This window comes from Saccostrea cucullata, unplaced genomic scaffold, assembly GCF_032062105.1.
Source record: "Saccostrea cucullata isolate Sc308-1 unplaced genomic scaffold, CSIRO_AGI_Scuc_v1 ctg1157, whole genome shotgun sequence".
NCBI lineage: Eukaryota > Metazoa > Mollusca > Bivalvia > Ostreida > Ostreidae > Saccostrea > Saccostrea cuccullata.
In genome coordinates, this window is record NW_026930070.1 from 1 (window position 1) to 25,462 (window position 25,462).

Sequence of the window (25,462 nt, forward strand, 5' to 3'; positions counted from 1 at the left end):
AAACGCATAAGGTTCAAGTGATGTTCCATTCATCCTGAAAGTTTCATAAGATTTCGTTGAGCCGTTTTCGAGAAATCGCGTGCACAAAATCGGTAAGAAAAAAAAAAATAATAATAAAAGTGAAAAAGAAACCGAAGAAAACAATAAGGTCTTCCGCTGAAGACGGAAGACCTTAATAATAAAAGTGAAAAGGAAACCTAAGAATAACAAGAAGGTCTTCCGCTGAAGACGAAAGACCTTAATAATAATAATAAGAAACAGAGTAAAAACAATATGTTCCCCAACTTCGTTTGGGGAACATAATAAGAAACAGAGTAAAAACAATATGTTCCCCAACTTCGTTTGGGGAACATAATTAATTCTAAAAAATAGATCTAATAACTTTTTGCTAATTCATCCGGTGTTTAGTAATAAAAGAAAACTCATATTCAGCTAATATTTTCTCCGGTACCACTGAACTAATTTAGGTCAACTAGGTTCAAGTGATAAGCATCAATAGATTTAAAGCACGTAAATTTATAAAATGAATATCTATATTCCATTTTTTCTTTGGAGGGGGGGGGGGGGGTATTGGAAAGAAATAAAAAACATAATTTAGAGTTTTTACAAAACTTATGGAACCAGTTGACCTTTTAGTCGCAAGTTTTTAAATTTAAAGAATATCTAAGATCAATACGGTCTCAACTTTGTGTTGTATACTTCTGTTTATAGAATGAAATTCGGCACTTTGAAGCCAAACTCGGAAAGAAACAGAATTGGATGAGCTGATATAGAATTAGACAGGAAAAACATGTAAATAATACATTAGTAAAAACATTTTAAAATAAAATGATAAACCATTGAGATTTTTTGGAATTTAATTGATTCCAATAAACATGCTTTGCATCTTTCCTCAAGCTTAACTAGAAATGGTTCCAAGTATATGAAGGCAAAGCTGTATAATATTATTACATTTTAATTTAATCACGTTTTCAGATTATGAGAATACATTATTACAGTACAGACCATTGATGCTGGAAGTGAGTGGATAGTGTTACTGGAGACTCAAGGATCCAGAAAATAGATCCATAAATTGTACAGTGTATTCATGAAAGTGGATCAAATAAAAATGTTTAATCGAAAAGTAACATTCTTGGTTTGTCTGTTAGCATTTTTGTTGATGTAAATCTAATAACTATCAATTTTTGGCATGCAGATTCATAAGTAGATAGTAGAAGAATCTGAAACATATCTTTATATTCTGCATTTTGAAGTGTCATAATTAAAACGAGGTCATTTTAAATGATCAATCAATTAATTTCAAAACAGAAAGAATTAATTTCAAAACAGAAAGAGGGCTAGTTTAAAGTCAGACGACACGTTCCTCAAATTTATGTTTTGTATCTCTAGGTATTATATAAAAAATATTCATATTTGTCATTCTCTTCTGATTTCTACATTGTTTTCAAAATGTTTTTACGTAAATATAAATACAACAAAAATTTCGATATATGCCATTCAAAAGATTACCCATTTAGGGTTATTAATATGAAATATCTTTTAGGGCCAGTTCAAGTTTAGACATTCATATACCGTATATATATATATATATATATATATATATATATATATATATATATATATATATATATATATATATATATATATATAGCCCTTCCAGATTTTTATTTTAGGTACCAGCAGCTACTGGGATCTTAGGTGTCTTGCAATATTGTTTCTTAATTAGGACAGCAGGAGAATATATCGTAGGTTCAATACCAAAAGTTGCAGTCATTCGTTCTGACAGACATGGTATCATTTTTGAAAGTGCATGGTGTGGGGTAGGCATAAAAGAACTGCAAGAAAAAAAGTGGAGAAATTCTCCAAACTTAAGGGGGGGGGGGTTAAACATCAGGTAATGTTGAGATGGCTGATTGATATGGTTTTATATTAAAATTATGTGAGCTGTCATAGTGACTCTCTCTCTCATAAACTAGAATTATTATGAGCGAGCTCATAAAATGATATCAACCCTCCTGGTATAACATAAAACGTTTTTTTTTTATTACAAAAAAGGTCCAAATATTTATTTTAAACCTTTTTAACATTTTGCTACTGCTGATTTACATACCCAAATGACTATGACATATACTCAAGTCATAGGTAGTAAAACCTTTGTGTAGAACACAAACTTCCAATTTCTCTTCATTCGAAGTAAAATATGTTAATGTACGAAACTCATAAATAGAACACTTTTACTGCAGTGACCTTGAAAAAGCTATGTTGTTGAGTCAAGGTCAAAGGTGTCCAAATGAATTTTTGGTCAAGGTCATGACAAACCCACAGCTCAAATAATAATCCCCTAGATGAAACTTCAAGTCTTTTCATTAGAATATTACAGAATGGGCAAAGATTGCACTATTCTACCAATGACCTTGAACTTGTTCAAAATGACCTTGGGTCAAGTTTTGGACACATCTCCAGATCATAAGCAATCTTAATATCAAGTTTGAACTTTCAGTGGGGCTTCATTGAAATGTTATGGACAAGTCAAAATTTTACATACATATGGATATGTGACAAGGTGATTCCTATAACCCTCCCCCCCCCCCTCTTTTATTTCCAAGTTTCGTTTGTGAGGAATATGAATTCCTTTTGAAATTTAATGTGCATTTATTTATCAACAATAGTAAAATTATGAGTATGCTTTGATCAGACCAATATGACCAATATAATGAACACTGTACATGTATTCAATTTACCCCGACCCCTTCAAAAAAGCTTATAAATGCCAGATTGTCACACATTTCAACCATTTGTAACTTTTTTCTGCTAAAGTTGCCTGCAGATTTTATTGTATAGATATGACATATAGATAACCCCTAACAAGATCACAGCATTCATTTTTCCAGCTGTGGTTGTAGATTTTGTGTATATGGTGATAAACATATGTAATTCTTTTCAAAATTAATAAGCATTGTCGCCATGTTCTTTTCCCGTTGTCATGGCAACAATATCACTACAGAAATTTTGTTTTTCCTGTTTTTTAAGAATAAAGTAATTCCATCTTTCAACAAATAAAGTAACCAAAATACCATATCTTATCACGTTCAGAAGACATATTCATAGAAAAATGTCTAAAAATCATTGATTTTCATAAGGATTTATGAGTCCGTTGCTAAGGAAATGAATTTCCTTGGATACCAGTCCCTTCATACGTTCGATAAAAAATTTAATTGTGTTTTAGCATTAGGTAGGACAAAATCTTTCATATACCAAAAGCTTTTGAAAAAATAAAATTTTGACTTTCCATTCAATGCTCGATGCTTGCTGATTTTGACTCTTTAAAAATATAATATTCATACTGAAATCGTATTGACATTGATGACATTTACACTGTTAAATCCATTGTCACTTTGATAGAAGCGTCAAAAGGGACACTGACCTATTACCTAGTAGACCGTACACTTTGATATCCATTAAAATGGATTAATTAAATTCAATTATCTAAGAAAGAGTGAAATATTCGAGGGCCAAAATCAGTGGCAACCGCTTAGATCATGCTTTGAAAAATGGAAAGCACGGAGGTGGAGAAGTAAAATGAACCTTTGGTTGGTGTGTCTTGGGATTCAATTTCGGAATATTGTCTACAGATAAATGCATTTTTAATATTTTAAAGAAGCCATACAGTATTAAAGAATACCAGGTAAGTCTTTAAGCATCAGTAATTAAAACGAATAAAATAAAACAAAGTGCATAGTGGCGAACTTTCGTTTTCATGCACAGTAACTTGAAGGTACAGACACATTTTATTTAATAAATTTTGCTGCCAGAAAAATGATTCAAATGATGTTAGGTATTAGATAAGGTCCAATAACAATGCTAATGGTAATTATATAATATAATGTTTTAAAGTCTACTTTCGTTTTAGAAAAAACACTCGTGAAAATTGTTAGTATAGCGAGTATGCGATCGGATCTAACATCTAATTTTAATTAGATTGACTCTATGGTAATCTTTGTCAATGTTACCGGGTTCAATGTTATTAAATTCTATCTATCAATAACTAAAAGATCTAGGAAAACATTTACTGAAGACACAACTGGTATTAATAAATGATCTGACACTTTCCTAAGATCAATTAGACATTTAAAAAATACAAATGCACGAGGAAATTCTTGCTTTGGTCATAACTTTGACGTAGCGAAAAATAAGAATGTCTGACACAAAATTTCGTGATAAGAGTTTCCATAATTTAACGGTGCAATAACTTTAGAAGATCATACTTGTACAACAACTTGTAGTGATTCTTTTTGTTTCTAGGATATAATAGGACCCTTACTTTAGGTCATTAGATCAAATCACCGAGTACAAAAATTGTTAATTTTATAAATCTTAAAAACTATATTTTTGAAAAAAAATCTTTTGTTATTGAGGAAGTATTTTGAGGTCACATATGGCATGCGGGTTTGTTACTGTGTACATAAAGTAACACAACTACAAAGTTAAATGTTCATTTGGACACATTATTTTAATTCTTGAATTGATGTAGTCTTATCTTTTCTACTAAACAAAAGACATAAAAAATATACACATGTACATACATAACATTCTAACGAGTCGTAAATTTGCAGTATGGCACTCTAGCAAACAGGCTGAAATCAGTGAACAGTATTTTAATTTAAGCAATTTTACTAGTTGCCTTAGTGCATGAGCAATGTGTAGTTTTAGATAGTTCTAATTTGTTTGTTTATTATCAAATTTTTGGATTGTTTGTTACATTTCAGAAAAGCATTATGGCCTCCTCCTCTTACGCGTCTACAGAGGAGACGACAAATGCCTGTAGAGCCTGTCGGCTTCTCCTGGGTCCATGTACAGATGAGTTACGTGATGTTTTACTTCACCATGTACCTCTACCAACATTCACACACGTTCTGAAACACAACAGGAGTAATCTGCCCCGTCTGACAGCCCAACAGATGAATCTTATTTTACCCAGAGGTAGTAGTTATACAGGAAACTATCATGATATGGACATTTCCTTATTGTACACACTACTTAGAAACATTTGTGGTATACCGCCACACAACAATGGCTGGGGAAATGATCCAGACCCTACAGACAGATCTCTCTCTGCCAACATTGAGAGGATTCGTATTGCCAGAAATCAGTGTGTTCATTCTTCTAGTCCCGTCCTCTCCAATTCTGATTTCAACACAATCTGGTCCACTGTCAGATCAGCAGTCGTAGACCTTGATTTTTTCCTAAATAATGGAAACCAGTTTGAAAGAGAGGTGGACTTTTTGAGACATGAGACAATGGACCCTGTCCGTGACTGCCATTACATAGAAGAACTTAGGAAACAAGCTGAAGAAGATGCAGAAACAAGAAAAATGGTCCAAGGCCTGAAACGTAATTAAGATGACAAAGTTTGACATTTAACCTATGAATAATTCTTTTAATAAACAATGTTTGAATTTGTTTCTGCAGTTAATGCTTGCTTTATTTTTTTTCTTCCAGGAAAATTAGAAGAAAGTGAAACGGATAGAATTGAAAATCACAATAAAATGCTGAAAATTGTTGGTAAGTACATTTATATTAAAGAGAAAACTGAATTACGTTTTTAGCTCACCTGAGCCGAAGGCTCAAGTGAGCTTTTTAGCTCACCTGAGCTGAAAGCTGAAGTGAGCTTTTCTGATCACATTTGTCCGATGTCCGTCTGTCTGTCCATCTGTAAACTTTTCACATTTTCGACTTCTTCTCAAGAACAGCTGGGCCAATTTCAACCAAACTTGCCACAAAATATCCTTGGGTGAAGGGAATTCAAGTTTGTTTAAATGAAGTGCCATGCCCTCATTCAAGGGGAGATAATTGGGAATAAATGACAAATGGTGGCATATTTTAAAAATCTTCTTCTCAAGAAGCATTGGGCCAGGAAAGTTGAAACTTATGGAGAAACATCCTCAGGTAGTGCAGTCTCAAGTTTGTTCAAAGCATAACCTCTGGGGGTAGGGCGGGGCCAAAATGGCCAACCAAAGTTTTATATAGGAAAATTCTTTAAAAATCTTCTTCTTAAGAACAGCAAAGACATAATTGCTCATATTTATATGGAAGCATCCCCAGGTAGTGTACATTCAAGTTTGTTTCAATCATAACCCCAGTGGTAGGTTGGGACCAAACTTTTGGATTTAAACTTTCCAGTAGTAGTGTAAACCAATTTCTAATTTTTCCTAGCCACAATGTTCGGGTGAGCGATGTAGCCCATGGGCCTCTTGTTAGAGATAAAACTTAAGTTTTTTAAACTGCTTTGAAGAATCCCTAGCCCTAACCGTTCAGATGTTATGGCTAAGATTAATTTTTTTTAAAGTAGGTCAAACTCCAAGGTCAAAGGGTCTAAGTTCTTGTTATCAAATGAAAGGTCTTGTCACAAGATTTAAATATGTAAATTATGAAAGCACTAGCCCTAACCTTTTAAAATGTATTCTCAAGGTTTGCTTTTTTAAAGTAGATCAGACTCAAAAGTCAAGGTCAAAGGGTCAAACTTCTTGGTATCCAATGAAGGGTCTTCTCACAATGATTGCATATATATATGAAGAATGAAAGTCTTATCCTCTACCATTAAATAGTTATGGCCAAGGTTAAATTTTTTTTCACAAATACAAAAATCTACAAGGTCAATGTCAAAGGGTCAAGATTGTTGGTATCCAATGAAAGTCTTTAAGCAAGAAATACATATGTAAAGTATACATGTCTTGGTATCTACTGTTCAAAAGATATTGCCATAGGAAATGTTTAAAAATTTCATGTAAAACTGGGTCAAACTCCAAGGTCAAAAGATCAAATTTGGTGGTATCCAAAGAAAGTCTTTTCACAAGAAATACACATGTGCAATATGTGTGTGCACTAAATTAAATGTTATGGGCGAGGTAACATTTTTTTCCGGACAAACAGACAGAAAGACAGCTAGTCAGACAGACAGACACGACAAAAACTATATACAATAAAGTGTTTTGGATGTGAAAGCAATTGATAAAACACATGGAGATAACGAACAGTATTCAAGATCATAAGCCCATTTAACAATTATAAAAATATAGGAGCAAAACACCCACGGACCTCTAAATCATCAGAGATGGAATCAGGTGGTATGGAGGAATGATAATTGTTCTGCGGTACTTTGGAGTGTGGGTTATAAATCATGTCATTCATTCCGGTCTGCACACATCAGTTTTGAGATAGTCCCATTCCGAATTTTATTGTATTTTCGAAACAAGATGTGTTTGTGAAACACTATGTGCCCGGCGTCAACAAAGATAAAATAACATATTTTTAGCATAAAGGTCACAGTCAAGGTCACTAGGTCATTGGTCATTGTCATTTGAGAGAAGTTGATAAGTGAAGTATGCATTCCAAATATGAAGTCTCTATCTAAGATGAGCTTAAATGTTATATCCCTGGTGTTGGCGTCCCACTAAGAATTTCACGAACAGGTCCATTCCCAAGTAATTATAAGCCCTGTCTGGGCCAAATTTGTATGGATGATGCTTCTAGGGATGGACACTACCAAACTTGATTCGGATGCTTGATTTGACCTTCATTTTCCAAAGCTCTCCATAAGTTTTCAAGTTTTCTTGGAGTAGCTCTATATAAAATGATCTTTTTGAATTTAACTTGCACAGATGAGACAATTTCAGGCTTGCCTTGGATGTAGGAAATGAAAGACATTTTATTGATTAGGGAACAAGATAAAGTTTTTGGAACAGGCCAATTCCCAATTAACTGTACGACCATCTTAAACAAAACTGCATTTTAAAGGTGCTATATTTTTTAATTATACCCCCCACAAACTTCGTTTGTGGGGGTATATAGGAATCACATTGTCCGTCTGTTTGTCTGTCCGTCTGTCCGTCTGTCTGTGCAATCGTGTCCGGTCCATATCTTTCTTACAGAGGGACGTTAGAATCTACTACTCCACACTAAGATTGCTCATGATCTAAGGGTGTGTCATGACCTTGACCCAAGGTTATTTGGGGAAGTTCAAGGTCACTGGAAGAAAAATTTCATAATTCGTGTCTGGTCCATATCTTTTTTATGGATAAACTTGGTAGGTTTTTGTTTCACACCAAGATTACCCATGACCCAAGGGTGTGTCATGACCTTGAACCAAGGTCATTTGGGGAAGTTCAAGGTCACTGGAAGAAAAATTTCAAAATTCATGTTTGATACATATCTTTTATGGATAAACTTGGTAGGTTCTCATTTTACACAAAGATTGCCCATGACTCAAGGGTGTGTCATGACCTTGACCAAAGAACATTTGGTGAAGTTCAAGGTCACTGGAAGAAAAATTTCATAATTTGTGTCCGGTCCATATCTTTTTTTATGGATAAACTTGATAGATTTTCATTTCACAATAAGATTGCCCATGACCCAAGGGTGTGTCATGACCTTGACCCAAGGTCATTTGGGGGAAGTTCAAGGTCACTGGAAGAAAAATTTCATAATTCGTGTTTGATACATATCTTTATTATGGAAAAACTTACTTCTGAAAAACCCAGCGGGGGTTTTTTGTCCCGTTTAGACAGTTCTAGTTCCTGCTGATAATTGTGGGTTTATTTGTAAGGTTTGAGACATAAAATCTTGAACATCTGTACAACAATGTGAGCTACAGCTCATTAAAACTGAAAATTAGAAATATCAGCAAGTGTTAAAAACATTTTTTAACATTACACAAATAATGTAAATCTATTTGTTCCTTGAGAGTAATGAGTGGACATGCATCTATTTAAACAATAAAATGCTTTCTTTGTTTGTTTATACTGGAATGAACGGAAGCAGCTGTTGCAGAAAAAATACATAACCCGCGTAAGCGGGTTTATACGCGGGTTATGTAAATTTTTTCTGCAATAGCTGCGACCGTTCATTCCAGTAACAACAAACAAAGAAAGCATTTTATTGTTTATATTTATATCTGTTTAAATAATCAATTAAAGTAGGATTAAAAAGATTAATTAATATTTTAATGATGCGAACGTCCTTATACGTTTCATTGATGGAACAGCTACTGATTAAGAAATCTGTACAGGCGACATGCCAACTGTAGTTTATGCAGTGATGAACGCAATGGGATTTCTTAAGAGATAAAGGAGAAAATATTCAGTGGATGTAAATATTTGAAGATAAATTAATGAGTTTGTTGTGGGAAGTTGTTTTGGCATATATGATCAAGCTTGTGTTATCTTTATCTCCTGGGAATTTGGCACAAGAATTAAATATCTCTCTAATCTCTTTATTTTAATTTATTGTCTTGTCGGAAATTTCTGATAAGTGACTTAGAAGTGATTTATTCTTTTACTTTTAAGTTGTTTATTCTGGACTTAAACTTCACTGATACATTTAAGTTATAAGTGAATAATAAGTTACTCTTTAAGATTTTATATGCAAATGAGCTGCTTGATCTATAATTTATTCATAATCCAGTATTAGCCACTTATGCTTTATGCAAATATAGTCACATATAATTGATTATAAGTGACTTATAAGTCAAGTATTAGCTGTTCATACTTAATCAAATATTAGTCGACTATAAGTCACTTATAAGTGAAGTACAATGCTACCTATAAAATCTTAATTTAGAACAAAACTTTCAAATCATGCGATGGTTGTATATGCTCAAAGTTTTTTTTTACATATGCATATGTTTCTGCACTTTATATGAAATAATCAATCTTAAATGTTATGAAAAAATCCCTTTCATATGACATTTCTATGATGATGCAAACTTTACATTTTAATTCAGTTTACAAACAAGAATGTTAAACAAAATGGCAACAAAATTTAATGACCTTGAATTTTCTTCAAATTTATTAGCACACTTATTTTTATATTCATATGAAGCAGAATTTATGCAAAATCTTATGCGTGAAAAGAAGAAAACATTTGCTGTGGCCTTCAACTCGACATTTAGATATATCGACGACGTATTGTCAATTAAGAATGGTAATTTCCATTCCTACGTCGATACGATATATCCTGATGAGCTTGAGATAAAAGATACCACTGAGTCTGACAATTCTGTTTCATACTTGGATATTTCACTGGAAAAAGAAATTATTAATGGTAATCTAACAACCAAGCTATATGATAAACGTGATGACTTTAATTTTTTTATCAACTTCCCTTACTTATGCAGTAATATACCTTCATCACCTGCATAAGGAGTATATATATCTCAATTGATTCGATACGCAAGAGCATGTTCTACGTATGAACAATTTCTAAAACGAGGTAAATTATTGATAAACAGGTTGATGAAACAAGGGTTTCAGCAGTCTCGTTTAAAGTCATAATTTCGTAAGTTCTATGGTCAATACAATTACCTTGTCAGCAAATAAAATTATCATTGAGTCAAATGCTAACTGACGTTTTTCATACCAATTGTTAGTCCATTATTTATTCACTGAATTGACAACGGATTTTTTCCGTTATTTTCTGATCATGACAAGGAGCACTCGGGGGGTTTGACCCGTCGGCAGGGGATGCTCATCCCTCCATGGCACCTGATCCCACCTCTGATGTCTCGGGGGTCCATGTTTGCTCTGCTCTTATTTTGTATTGTTTTATGGACTTGAATACTGTTCATTATCTCCATATCCATCTGAAATCTGAAAGCAACCAAGTCAGTTGATTCAAAATTTCAGGCAAAGGAAGTTAAAATAGAGAGATTATATGAATTGAACTTACTTGTTGTACCTCAGATGTGAAGGCATACTCAAAATAAATCTGAAATCTCCTCCAACATCTTTTCACAGACACTAGCTTAGTTTCAAATTCTTGTTGCTCATCTCTGCAGAGACAAACTTTTGATTGGTTACCTTGCCTACCCATAATGCTCCTTGAGAGGAGTCAAGTATAGGGTAAAAATTCTAAGTCTACACTTATTCTTGATTGACACATCCTTGCACTTTCACAAATTAATTTTATTCTTAATCCTTAGGAAAAGAGGCAATCTCGTTGTGTATAAATGAAAAAATATTAATACTATAATCCATAAAATTCAGAGTAGACATGTTCGAAAGCAAAACAAACACACAATATATTGTCAGTCCGTGCAGTTGTGGTAAGCAGACTGTGACGTTTGAACGCACCCGGTGAATTGTAAATATAAACAATAACAGAACTCGAGCCCTGTTTACAAAAACTGTGTACATAACACGGGTGTGCTTGATTTGCTACACTCTGTAAGCAACCCTTGGTTAGGAATGACGATATTAGTGAGGGAGTTTCGCTTTCTAACATTTGTACTTGGAATAAAACTATTTTTCTGGATAAAAGTTTTAAGGTTTCGTCAAAGTTCAAAATGTCTAAAAAATTATTTTAACAATAGCTCCAAAACTATGTGTGGTATAAAGTCAAAATGTTTACAGATTATAAATATATCTTTGATTGATAAATAGAAAGTATCGCATGATTACAAATATTTTAAAAAAAGATATATTTTGAGAAAAATTGTATCAGAAAATATGCATATTTTAAGAAAAATGCACCTGCTTAATTTTGTCCTTTCTGTGAAAACCAACATTGTAGAAATAATATATGTTTATTATTGAAGGGCAAGTTGGACGTGAATGGTCTCTGAAAGGCTGTTATTGAAAGCATGCCATGTATAAAGACAAGATCCCTATAGAATCTGCCATTTGCAATCTACTTTCAATCTTAGTCTTAACATTTGGACAAAATAAACAGGGAAAACAACTTTCCAGAGGCTATCCAAGTCCAACTTGCCCTTCATTGATAAACATATTTTGTTCCTGCAATGATGGTTATCACTAAGAGCACGGAATTAATTAGGTGTATTTTTTTGAAAATATATGCATTTTTAGAAGAAGTTTTCTCAATTAATATTATTCCAAGTATTTTTTTATCAAGTGATATTTTCAATCTGTTAATCAATGAAAAATTTATAAACTGTTAAAGTTTAAACTTTATACCTAACATAGTTTTGGGGCTATTGTGAAAATAAATTTTTGGACATGTTGACCTTTGACGAAACCTTAATATTTCTCATTAATACACAACAAGATTGCCACTTTTCCTGAGGATTAAGAATAAGGTTAAAATTTGTGAAAGTGCAAGGATGTGTCAATCAACCCGCCAAAAAATTTTAAGTTTTAATAACTTTCAAATGAAATAAGATTTTTAATTATTTTTTGTGTGAAATGCTATTAAGATATATATGTTGTAATATTATAGAAAAAATATTGACTTCAAATCTGTGTCCAAGTACGTTTAAGCTCTTCTAAAGGATGTCAAAATAGTCTGAAAATGGCCACACACACCAACCCTGCCCCTTTGAAAACATTTGCAATATAACAGAACAGTAACTTTATTTCGACCCGTACATAAACGAGTCTTTACATATAACACATCAATTTTGATAAATAAGTTGTATCTATATGAATGAGTGCTGAATATAATAGTAAGAAATAAAAACTTAGAAAATACAACACATATTAAAATTATAAATGCATAGTATGCTCGCGCATATTTGCAGCTGACAGCAGTTCATTCATTCATTTAAATACATCATTAGAGAAGGGAGCATAATTTATTGGTGTTTAATTTTTATATTAACAAGAGTTTGAACTATATAAATTTTATACGAATTAGAAAAAATCCACATGCAGTTACACATATATAATTAGGGCCCCCTTGCCCTATAGTGATCAGTCTGTCCGTCCTTCTGTCCGTCCGTCCGAGATCGCTTGTTAGGAGCATATCTTCTCTCTCCATGGCCCAATCTGGGTCATACTTCACCAACAGGGTGCCTTTGGGTAAACGGTGTGCAGTGACCTTGAATCTTGTCTCTAGGTCAAAGGTTAAGGTCATAGCAGAATTATTGAAAAATCTTGTCCGGTGCGTATCTTCTCTCTCCTTGGCCCAATCTGGCTCATACTTCACCCACAGAGTGCCTTTGGGTAACCGGTGTGCAGTGACCTTGGACCATGTGTCTAGGTCAAAGGTCAATGTCATAGCAGAATTTTATGAAAAATCCTCCTTGTCCGGAGCATATCTTCTATTAGCTGCAGATCTGTAGCTCTCCGGAAAAAATATATTGATAAACCGGACAGCTACAGTGCCACCCATTGAAAAAACTGTATATTTATTGGGCACAAAAAAGTGCACTCCATTCTAGATTTATTTCTCAATGTTTTTGAGTTGGCTCGCGTAGCGAGCTACTCCCTGTCGACATAGCCGTTTCAGAGCTGTAAAAATTTTCACGCATTCATCAAGGTGATCCATACGCCAAATATAATAGTTCTAGCAAAAAATGCTTTGGTTTGAGTGATTTTATAAACTTAAGAGGTAAAAGGTAAAAACTGAATAAAATTTCATACTGTAACATTATTTTTGCCTCATATGCTTTTAAAGAAATTTTTGATTAAATACCTGTATGATGTAAAATTACTGCGTATGAATATATGTTCAAGCATGTTAGGCGGATCTAATCTTCCCATCTGAAGTTTATTTATAATTGACTTAGAATACTCTCTAACACAAACACCTGATGCTCTCATTAGCTGCAGCTAGTTGTTGCTGAAAATCTATATTTAGAATCCAGATTTGCTGTGGGAATCTTTAACCTAATTATCCCATAACACTGACCACTTCAGCTAATGTGCTGAAATTCATTATAGAATCCAGTCAAAACAATATGGAAGCCCATTAGTGCCAACCTGTATATATAAAGGAAACGCAATATATACACTCTATTTATGAACCGAACATGTATCAGACATATAATATTCAATCTCTTAAGATGCAAAATAAACCGAATATATTCAGGTATGGTGCCCATATGATTGTATGAAAAAGCTCAATTGACTTGAGCGAGTCATCTCGCAGGCCCTTCAGGCCTTTGATGAAAATTGTAATATCATAAATATTGCTAACCATGTGCTCCTTCTTTTGCTGTTTCCACAACTTAACAGTGTGCAGTGACCTTGAACCATGTTTCTAGGTCAAAGGTTAGGGTCATAACAGAGTGATATGAAAAATCTTTGTCTGCAGCATATCTTCTCTCTTGGCCCAATCTGGATCATACGTCACCCAAAGAATGCCTTTGGGTAACCAGTGTGCAGTGATCTTAAACCATATTTCTGGGTCAAAGATGAAGGTCATAGCAGAATTTTATGAAAAATTCTTCGCCTGAGCATATCTTCTCTCTCCTTGGCCCAATATGGATCATACTTCACCCAAAGAGTGCCTTTGGGTAACCAGTGTGCAATGACCTCGAACCATGCTTCTAGGTCAAAGTTCAAGGTCAAAGCAGAATTTTATGAAATATTCTTGGCCGGAGCATATCTTCTCTCTCCTTGGCCCAATCTGGCTCATACTTCACCCACAGAGTGCTTTCGGGTACGTAGTGTGCAGTGAAGTTGAATCATGGTTCTAGGTCAAAGGTCAAGGTCATAGCAGAATTATATGAAAAAACCTTGTCTGGATCATAACATCTCTTTCCGTGGCTCAATCTGGCTCTTACTTTACCTGTGGATTGTCTTTTGGGTAGAGGGTGTGCAATGACCTTGAGGAAAGTTTCAAGGTCAAGTGTCAAGGGTCAAAAATAGCCGTTCTAATTAAATTCTTTGGAGCATATTTTCACTTTCTTGGCTTTATCTGGCCCATGCTTCACAAACACAGTGCCTTTGGGTAACTAAATGTAATGTGCAGTGATCTTGAACCATTTTCTAGGTCAGAGGTCAAGGTCATAGCAGAATTATCTGAAATATCCTTGTCAAGGTTATATCTTCTCATTGGTCCAATCTGGCTCAAACTTCACCCACAGAGTGCCTTTAGATAACTGATGTGCAGTGACCTTGAACCATGTTTCTTGGTCAGAGGTTAAGACCAGAGCAGAATTATGTGTCAATCCTTGTTTGCAGCGTATTTTTTCTCCTATTTGTCCAGTGTTGCTCAAACGTCACTTACAGAGTGTCTTTGGTCAGTGAATGTGCAGTGATGATCTTGAACAAAGTTTCTAGGTCAAGGGTCAAGGTCAAAAAAAGCCTCTCGTTTTAAAGTCTTTGTTCGCTGAGTAATTTCTTTTCCTGAAGTCCACTCAGCCTCAAACAAATTGATTGGATATGGAACATTTGTGATTTTCCTTCCATATTATGATAGAGGATATGCAACAATTTTTATAGAGGATACATTTCTAAAAGTTTTTAAATTGTATTATTTTTCAGGAAGTAATACTTTTTGGCCCATTTTTTCTAAACACCTTTAAAATAAACCCTTTTCAGCTACGTTACATTTTCATGTTCATTGCTAAAAGCGGGGTCCTTTGAGATGGCCACCATCTCAATGATATCCAGTTGACAATGTAGAGAGTAAAAATAAATCAACCATTTTTAGCCCACCTGAGCTGAAGGCTCAAGTGAGCTTTTGTCTCCCAGTGTATGTCGGATTAGACAGGTTTCACTGTATATAGGAACAATTTTAAAAAATCTTCTCAAGAACCACTAGGCCAGAAAATCTTAAACTTATGTGGAAGCATCCTGGGGTAGTTTAGATTTCAAATTGTTCAAATCATGACCCCCAGGGGGTAGGGCGGGGCCACAATGGGGAATCAATGTTTGCAATTGGGAATCAAAGAATCCTATGGAAGTGTATATTTCAAATTGTCTAAATTATGATCAGTTGGGTAGGGTGGGTCACAATATGTATTACAAGGGGGATATCTGGTTATGAACAGAATGGTAAAAGCTTCCAAGGTGAGCGATGTGGCCCATGGGTCTCTTGTTTGGAAGGTGACTATAAATAGGTGTTGATGAGTGCTGTATTAGATCCATCTGCTGCAAATTAACTGGAGTGAAGTGTGTTGAAACTCAGAGTTCAGCTTAAAATTAAAAATTCAAACTTTGACTGCTCATATACTGTTGATAAATTTTCGTGGGCATTAGAGTTCTTTATTTGTTATCTAAAAATGTTTCGTGGACATAAAAAAAATGGGTGGACTTAAGGTAGGTCGCGGGTTACTGCATAAAAATTCTTACGAGAAAACATATCCTAAAAATTTGATATAATGTTCCTTAGAATTCATAGCGTAATATCTGCAATTTTTATTAAATTTACCTACATATGTACGTAGTTTTAATTAGGGATGTCAACGAATATTCGAGTACTCGACTATCGTTCGATCATACCGACTATCGACTAAAATTTCTTTAGTCGGTTATTCGTTAAAAATGTGTTTCATCAAAGTAATTTTGAATTCAAGGCAATAAACTTATATTTGCCCATTTCATTATTTACAGATGAATATTTTCCTATGTAAAATTAAGGGTATGGTATAAGTGCTCAAAGGAAATTATTTGTACATCGATGTATGTTCGGCGAACATGTCTTCAAAATCTACAGTTTTGGTATAGCTTAAAAAAAGGTAAACAGTGTTATCAAGGTTATGTGAAACAGAACTTGTACTCTGCAGTGTAACATCAAACATGGTGTATCATATGCCAAATCAGTCAAACATTTACACAGACTTCAAGTGAAACTTTCCTAAAGTGAAGTTCTTCGCAAAAATGACAAAAAAGCATATTACGAAAGAAAATCTAACATGTTTATAAATAATTAATGAACTCTTCCTGTTTTAAATGGAGAGGGCATTTGTTTAGTTTTGTAGATTCAAACTAAAACTGACGTGATACAACTATCCAGAAAGAATATTTTGAATTAAACGGCTATTACAAAATTGTAAATACATGTACATTGGGGTCAGTTACATTGTATGAGAGTTATGATCAGTAATTAAACCGTGTTTTCTTTTTCTGATATTAATTTCATACAATCATTGATTGTTTGCACAAAATTTCATAATTAAGATTTATCCCAAGCTCTCGCTCTCTTTTTGTTTTTATAAGAGACACGCTTTAATTGTTTACCTGTCAAAGATCATTGACGGACACGTAGAAATTGGCTTCAATTATGCGGTACATGTACTACCGTTATGTAAAGGAAGGACACATTCGAGCGTTTGATATTTTGCATTTAGATAAAATGTGCAGCTAATATATTAATTTTGAAATTAAATACATTGGATTCATATTGACGAACAGTTTTTATAATTGTACTACATGCATGTTTACAATTCAGAAATTCATTGGATAATGGTGATAGCGTAGGTTAAATATCGTAAACTATTTTGTAAAAGACAAACAATGAAAATGATATTTTAAAAAAAAATCAAAATTAAACGAGTATTCGACTATCGTTCGACTAAAGCATCCGACTATTCGACTAAGCTGTCCGAGTAAAATTGACATCCCTAGTTTTAATGCAATGTTACTGTAAACGCGGTATAGTTGTTAGTACTTTTTTCACGCTTTACTATTGAAATGTATGGAAAAATGACGTTTTTGTGAAAATAGTTTCTTTTAAAAAGGTTGGATAACATTTTAAAGACGTAGACGAATTAGTGAGGAATTTCAAAGTGTCAAGATGAGGTAAAATCAAAACTATTAATATAAAAAAATCAATATGTCTTCTCGCTAGATTTTTTGCTAAATAATTTCAAAGTTTTCTGTTATACTGCTAAAATGTTGTGTTTATGGCGTTATTAATATCTACAGCGTCATTCGTTGAACGTAGTCACGTTAACAGTACGAGTATAAATATCTTGACCTTTGGAATATGCAAGAATTAGAAGGTGACATCGATACAAAAGTTAATTTTATTCATCATTTAATTTATTGCAGGGACATATTAGGATGACCAGCAACTTATTGAAATTCGTATTCTGATAACAGTCAGAATGAACGATATAAATATATAAATCCTCGTGCAGCGACATTAACATGCAGCGACAATGTTCAACGCGAGTGAAAAAATATTAGTACATGTTCCCGTATTTTTATGAAATTCATGGTCAATAGGATTTCAGGCATAAATAAAAAATTTGATCACTTTATTTGAAAACGGTAAGAAAAACATTCCGGTACTGAGGAAATAAACCATCCCGATACTGAATATAAGCGCGCGGGTGGGGGTGTACCTGCAATGTTCTTTCTATATTAGTCGCAAGCTATAGTATATGCCACAAAATCTCAACCATTTGTTAATTTCGAATTCGCTGAATCAAATTTCAAAACACAAAATGTAAAACACACTTGCATTTAGCTTTTACACGTTGAGCTTTTGTTATAAAAAAAAATACAGAAAAAATGACTTGTAAATTGTTTACAGTGTTTAATAAGTCTTACAGTCCAGGGTGTTTGAAAAAAATTGATTTTTAAATGCATTTCACAATTTATAAGCAAGCAAAACAAGGCGAGTGCACAAGATTTAAATACATAATCACAACCAAACAATAATGATGATGATAATTTTAAAAACCCCAGGAAAATACATGTTATTAAATTTAACCCATTTTTAGTGATGAGGATTGATTTCGTCCTGAAAAGTATACGCATATTTTCGCCCCAACTTTTATTTGTAGCTATGATACAATACGCATGTTCCCCTGATTTTCAAATAACGTGCGCACATACAATCCCTCAAGTTTCCCGCTTTATTCATGATAACTTTCTTTCTGCAAGCCATAACCTTTACGCTGATTTATTCTGATTGACTTCTAGCAGTTTAGTTACACTTAAAAGAAAATAAATCATTGCTTTCATTTGGTACTGTATTTAATTAGTCCTAAGATATTACATATAATAACACCATAATTCAGACTGAAATACAATTATAAAACATGTACGAGGTTTACATACAAAAGCATGCACTTTGTATTAATATACTTGATTCATACATACTTGAAGTCATTTGCAGAGAATTAAACGGGAAACAACGTAACGTTGCCTTTGTGACGTAACTGACGTCATAATCAAATGTGCACAAAACAACTGCTCGAATCGTTGAAATTGTGTACCAAAATTGATGACAAAAGCAACCCCGCGACCTACCTTAACGCCCTATTTTGGATCTTTTTGCGACTCCTCTACCAAGCTGAAAATGAAGTGAATCCCAAATATATTACAAGCAATGGAAAGAGCTACATATACTTGGTTATATTAGGTGGAACATTATTGCAAAAACAATGCCCTATTGTTATGTATCAACATTGAAGCAACGATACACGAGTGTCGTCTTCCGGAATTCTACATGTATCCGTAGTGGTTTTTATGTCCCACAATCAATATTTATAAGAGGCGGGGGTATCGATCGGCGTCATTGTTGACATCTCTCTCTCTATCTTTCTCTCTCTCTCCAAAAATTTGAATACGTGTTTAGCATATTACGGCAATGTCAATATGAAATTATTTTAAAAATGTGATGACACACAAATTAAAACATTATTTAATTTGCCAAATTTTGAAAACGGCAACAAAACATTCTCAAAGACACAATTTAGATTGAGGTCAGGTTGAAGAATACAATGTAACTTTTTTTGACGAGTACACTCGCAGGTGGACATCACGTGACGAATTGTAATATTTAACAGGTCAATCGCAGTCATAACAATGGAAGAGAGAAGTTTATTTTGAACATGTTTTTTGTAAAATTAAATGTGAGCGCATGTTTGTCGGCACTTCTCCTTTAAATATAACATTATTTTGTTTAATATACAACTACAGTTTTCTTAAGAACAGCCGACAAACATGTGCTGACTATGAATTCAGATGATAAAAACGCGTGACCCTGATTATCTATTGATATTCAAGAAATCTTCAGGCACCATGCCTTAGATATTTATTTAGTTTACTTCGAAAAGATCGTTTTAAATTCACGTCCGTACCATGAATACACAGTTAAGATATTGGGGGTTTATATGATGGAAAAAATAAAGATTTTATGAAACTTAAATTTACGGCATTTTTTCTGGCCAGTTAAGTCCACCCATTCTTTCCATGTTTCGAAATTAAACAAATGCAAAATATAGTCATATAAAATTTCTTGTGGCAATTGTTATCGACGAAATAAACGAAATTTAACGCCCTACGAATATTTCTACTTCTACAGTACTTCCTCCCACCAATACCAAAAATAAATATAGGGGATATGCATTAGTAATTGTCCCTGTATATTTATTGAATGGGTTCAATGGCAATATGTATAAGTCGGATCAGTGACAAGATGTAGATGTAGCCCAAATCTGTTTTAATATACCTTTTGAAATAAAATAAAATAAATAAAAAGAAAGTAATTTTCATAAAAATGGTGCCCAAAAAATCTTATTTATTTTTTTTTTTCAGGTGAAATTAAAACGCCAGAGTCTGTAATCCCTTTGAATGTCAGAGGTATGTTGGTGATTTCAAAAACAAAAACTGGCAAAGTGAAATAATTTGCACAAAATTCGTTAACCTTGACTTTTTTTCAGTCAAAACCAAATATTGTACAGTTTAACACACTTTTTAAACTGGCAGGGTTTTTTGCACAAATTAAAGTCATATTTTTCTTGCAATAAAATTTAAAATTATCGAGTTTCAGTACACGACACAACCATTATATTATTAAATATTTCGTGTTAAAGGTGCAAAGTCTCCACAATCATTATCTTAAGTTTCAAAAGTCAATGTTCGTAAAAAGAATTTGTTTATAGATTGTACAATGTTAAATGTGTATGATTCTATCATAGGTATTTACAAATTAATTGATTTTTTTATACTATTTGCTTGAATACAGCACCGAAAAATGACAAAACTGCATAAAGAAATCATTTAAAAGGATTGGATGATAAAGTGTTATTTATCTTTCAACATAGTTAATTGTAATTATTGAAAAGAAAAGTATTTTAAATTTATGGTCTGAAAATTTTGAATTCTGCGTTGAAAAGTATCTTTCAAGATTCTATATTTCAGGAAGTTAAGCTGAAAAATGCCATCCTTTTAGTATGGAAAGCAGTTGAACAGATGAGAAATACTAATTTCATCTTGCGTTTAGTGTCATATTTATGTACAGAAAATACAGAAGTTACATGATTCGCATTGTTTTTCTATCAAAAGGCAAGGCAAAAATATGCTTTAACATGTCTGAACGGATACCAAGATCATTGCATTTGACGAGAAACCATAAAAAAACCATTTGGAAACTCTCATTAAATATTATGAAGAGCATGTAAAAATCCTACAAATTATTGCGTGTAATTTATGTTTAAAGTAACGGAATAAAATCAAAATCAAGTTAGAAATCATTTCTAAAATATATTTTGTTGTTACGTAACACAATTTTGCATCATAACAATGTGACTTCAATTTGTGCAAAAACCATGTCAGTTTAAAAAGTGTATTGAGCTGTATTTACATTATTGTTTATATTTCCATGGTGGCAATAGACATTCTGAAATACATTATTAGAATAAATTATATATATTTCTTTCTTCAGAACTGTGTAAGGAATAAGACATTATAAAATCTCCATTTTTTGCTTTAGTATATGTAAAAGAACTATTTTTTCTTGATAATTAACATTATTTGTCTCAGTCGCTCGCACGGAACAGTGGTTAGAACGTCTCCTGTAGAGTCACTAAAAGCTGAACCTTATGTACCAGGGTCAAATCCACTACAGGAGTATAGACTGGTCCTTCCGATGAAACCTTTTTAACTCAGTCACTAGGCAATGGTGCCTCTAAAAATTGGGAATGCCATGATGTCTAGTTTAAAGCATAAACCAAAGTCAATCGTTGGAAAGTTGTTGCATGATGCTCAGGCTAACTATATATATAACTATAAGGCCCATGGGCCTCTCGTTAAATATAGAACAGAAATCCATAAATTGCTGCACTTCCTCAAATTCAACCCTGCTTACTTATCTTTCTTAAATAATACTTCATTAAGCATTTGCTTATTTTGCATGTGTTAAACGATGAATTATTGGGAAATCTGGATAATTACATTATTGACAAGATAAAAAAAATATAGAATAAACTGCTGAAACAATTTATTTTAGATATTTTTGAAAAAGATATAAAACTATGGAAAGAGGAAGATGGGGTTTACAGTGAAAGCCACAGTTTCCCTGCAATGTTGGATCAAGTCAAAAAGCAACCTTACATGACATTTGTTGGTATCCCAGGATCAGGAAAATCAGCAACCATTCACCACATAGCCCTGATACTCCAGAAGGAAGAATACGAGGTTGTACCAATTATAGACATCAGGAAGATTGAAGATTATTCTGACTCTCGTCATCCACAGGTTTTTGTCATTGATGATGTGGTAGGTGTTTTAGGTCTGCAAAAGCAAAAGTTAGAGTCATTGATAGACTATGAAAAAAGAATTTCAGGTCCTTCCAATAGAAATACAAAGGTATTAATGTCATGTAGGGAAGCAGTGTTTAATGAATGTTAAAAATCATTTTTCTCAAATGAAAAAAACACAATTAAGATGCATTGTTCCAAAAATGCATTGAACAATGAAGATAAAAAAGCCATCCTTCAGAAACACGGCTTGGATAGAGAGTTGTTGACCCCTGCATTACTGGAAGACACATTGGGTATGTTTCCTCTGTTGTGTAAACTATATTCAAAAGAGGAGAAATTTAGAAAAAATGTTGAAAGGTTCTTTACCCGTCCAGCTGAATGTATTTTAGAAGAATGTGATAAAATGCAAGTGCAAAATAGTTTATGCTATTATACATTGGTCTTGTGCATGTTAAATGACAATAAACTATCAAAAGAAATATTGAAAAACACTGGAAACGCAGTTTTCTGGGAGATGAAATCAAAAGTATTAGAATGTTGTGAAGTTGAAAGTAACACTGATGCATTTAAATTTGTAAAAGCATTGGCAGCTATGGAGGGGACTTACACAAAACTTTGTGGTACTGAGTACACCATTATTCATGACTCTGTATTTGAAATCCTTTCATATCATTTTGGTTCTCAGTTTCCAGATCTTCTTTTGCAATATATTAGCAGTGGTTACATTGCTAATAACGTGAAAGTACAAGAAGATAAAGGAGAGTCGGAGGTTGAATGTAAACAAGTTGAAAATGAAGAGTTTAATGGTCAGGAGAATAAAACATTAAGTAGTGAAAGAAGCCAGGATTTGTTTGATCTCTGTCTTAGGTTAAGAGAGGATAAGTATCCAATGTTAGCAGAGCGTTTGTACAGAGACATAGAAAATATGGAGCTGTACGATGTTTTTATGAATAATATTTTGAAACATCCTAAGGTGTGTCAGGCTTTTATTGAGCTGTTAGAGACCAAGTCTTACACTGAGTTAAAGGCTTTATTCCTGTCAGAACAGAAAGATGTATCTAAGGTTGTGAGTAAAAGAGAGCGTGTGAGTGAGAAGATTGAGAAGAGGAATGAGAGGAGCAGGGAATGGCGCAGACAGAGGGTGTTAGTGAATGAGAAATATGATGAGAATGGTGATGATAGAGAAACAACATACAGTGTGAGGGTTATCAGTTGGGTGGTTTACTACGGACACAATCAGATCCTACAATATATTTTAAAACAGACTGAATTACACAAAGAAACAAAGATTGAACTATTTTGGAATTCCTTTAGCCCCAGGTTAATATATAAAGCTAATAAAAGAGAAAATAATGTTGAAAAAAATAATGCAACAGTCAAATTATTTTTATTAAACTCCATTTATGATACAACAAATCAAAAACAGGAAAATAGTCGGTCTGTTTTTGAACATGACCGCTTATTTGTATTGAGTTGTTACAGTGGTGATTTGCAGACTGTAAAAATTTTAATCAAGTATGTCGATATAAAAATGACAAGTAAAACAACCCAATATTTGTTGAATGATACACCACTGACAGCAGCATGTTGGGGTGGACATATGAGTGTAGTGAAGGAAGCTATAGAAGCTGGGGCTGATATCAATCAACAAGGTAAGTATCATACACCACTGACAGCAGCATGTGAGGGTGGATATTTAATTGTAGTGAAGGAGCTACTAGAAGCAGGAGCTGATATCAATCCACAATGTGACCATGAAACACCACTGACAGCAGCATGTGAGGGTGGATATATGAGTGTAGTGAAGGAGCTTATAGAAGCCGGAGCTGATATCAATCCACAAGGTAAGTATCGTACACCACTGACAGCAGCATGTAAGGGTGGATATATGAGTGTAGTGAAGAAGCTTATAGAAGCCGGAGCTGATATCAATCAGCAAGGTTTGTTTTATACACCACTGACAGCAGCATGTGAGGGGGGATATACGAGTGTAGTGAAGGAACTAATAGAAGCCGGAGCTTATATCAATCAGCAAGGTAAGTATGAAACACCACTGACAGCAGCATGTGAGGGTGGACATATGAGTGTAGTGAAGGAGCTTATAGAAGCCGGAGCTGATATCAATCACCAAGGTGAGGATGATACACCACTGACAGCAGCATGTAAGGGTGGACATATGAGTGTAGTGAAAGAGCTTATAGAAGCTGGAGCTGGTATCAATTTACAAGGTGAGTATGATACACCACTGACTGCAGCATGTAAGGGTGGACATATGAATTTAGTGAAGGAGCTTATGGTAGCCGGAGCTGATATCAATCAACAAGGTGAGTATGATACACCACTGACAGCAGCATATAGGGGTGGACATATGAGTGTAGTGAAGGGGCTTATAGAAGCCGGAGCTGATAACAATCCACAAGGTAAGAATCATACACCACTGACAGCAGCATGTTTTGGTGGACATATGAGTGTAGTGAAGGAGCTTATAGAAGCTGGAGCTGATATCAATCAACAAGGTAAGTATGTTACACCACTGATAGCAGCATGTTATGGTGGACATATGAGTGCAGTGAAGGAGCTTATAGAAGCCGGAGCGGATATCAATCTACAAGGTGAGTATGATACACCACTGACAGCAGCATGTGAGGGTGGACATATGAGAGTAGTGAAGAAGCTTATAAAAGCTGGGGCTGATATCAATCAAAAAGGTGAGAATAATATACCACTGACAGCAGCACGTGAGAGGGGACATATGAGTGTAGTAAAGATGTTACTAGAAGCGGGAGCAGATAACATTCTACAAGATAAGGCAGAAACACCATTGACAACAGCATATTAATGTGGACATACGAGTATAGTGAAAGAGCTGCTAGAAGCCGGAGCTGATATCTATCAGAAAAGAGTATAATACATCACTTGATAGCAGCATGTAAGGGTGGACATATCAGTGAAGTGAAGGAGCTTACAGGAGCTGATATCGATCAAAAGAGTGACATTAATACTCCACAGACAGTAGCGTATAATGGATGATATATTTGTGTAGGTGGGATTGTAGTGATAGGGCTTCTAGGGATAGGAACTGGTCTCAGTGAACTAAATGGGTATCATATACCACTGACAGCATCATGTCGGGTGGACATATGAGTAGCTGCTATAGGAGCAGACTAATATCAAACAGTAAGGTTTGTCAGATACTTACTCCTCTGGTAACAGCGAATGAGGGTGAGATGTTATGAAGATTTACTAGAGGTATGATATTTGAATGGTAAAACAAGACGAATG

The 25,462-nt window shown here is 34.0% G+C and overlaps 2 protein-coding genes across 3 annotated transcripts in view; both read left to right on the plus strand.

Annotated features, from left to right (window-relative positions):
* Positions 1 to 4,754: 4,754 nt before the first annotated feature.
* On the plus strand, positions 4,755 to 22,350 carry LOC134282807 (uncharacterized). Of its 2 annotated transcripts, XM_062765197.1 has the most exons (4): positions 4,755 to 5,391; positions 5,500 to 5,562; positions 20,235 to 20,279; positions 21,928 to 22,350. In XM_062765197.1, exons 1-4 carry the CDS (start codon positions 4,776 to 4,778, stop codon positions 22,326 to 22,328), a joined length of 1,125 nt encoding a protein of 374 aa, XP_062621181.1. In that variant the 5' UTR covers positions 4,755 to 4,775; the 3' UTR covers positions 22,329 to 22,350. The 2 variants fall into 2 exon arrangements, with proteins under 2 accessions (XP_062621181.1, XP_062621182.1); XM_062765198.1 differs by lacking the exon at positions 20,235 to 20,279.
* LOC134282806 (ankyrin repeat domain-containing protein 17-like) overlaps positions 22,350 to 25,462 on the plus strand; it is a 64,637-nt gene continuing 61,524 nt past the window's right edge. The window contains exon 1 of the mRNA XM_062765196.1: positions 22,350 to 25,223. Within this exon, the coding sequence (XP_062621180.1) occupies positions 22,365 to 25,019 (2,655 nt within the window). The 5' untranslated portion in view covers positions 22,350 to 22,364 and the 3' untranslated portion in view covers positions 25,020 to 25,223. The remainder of the gene's footprint in view (positions 25,224 to 25,462) is intronic.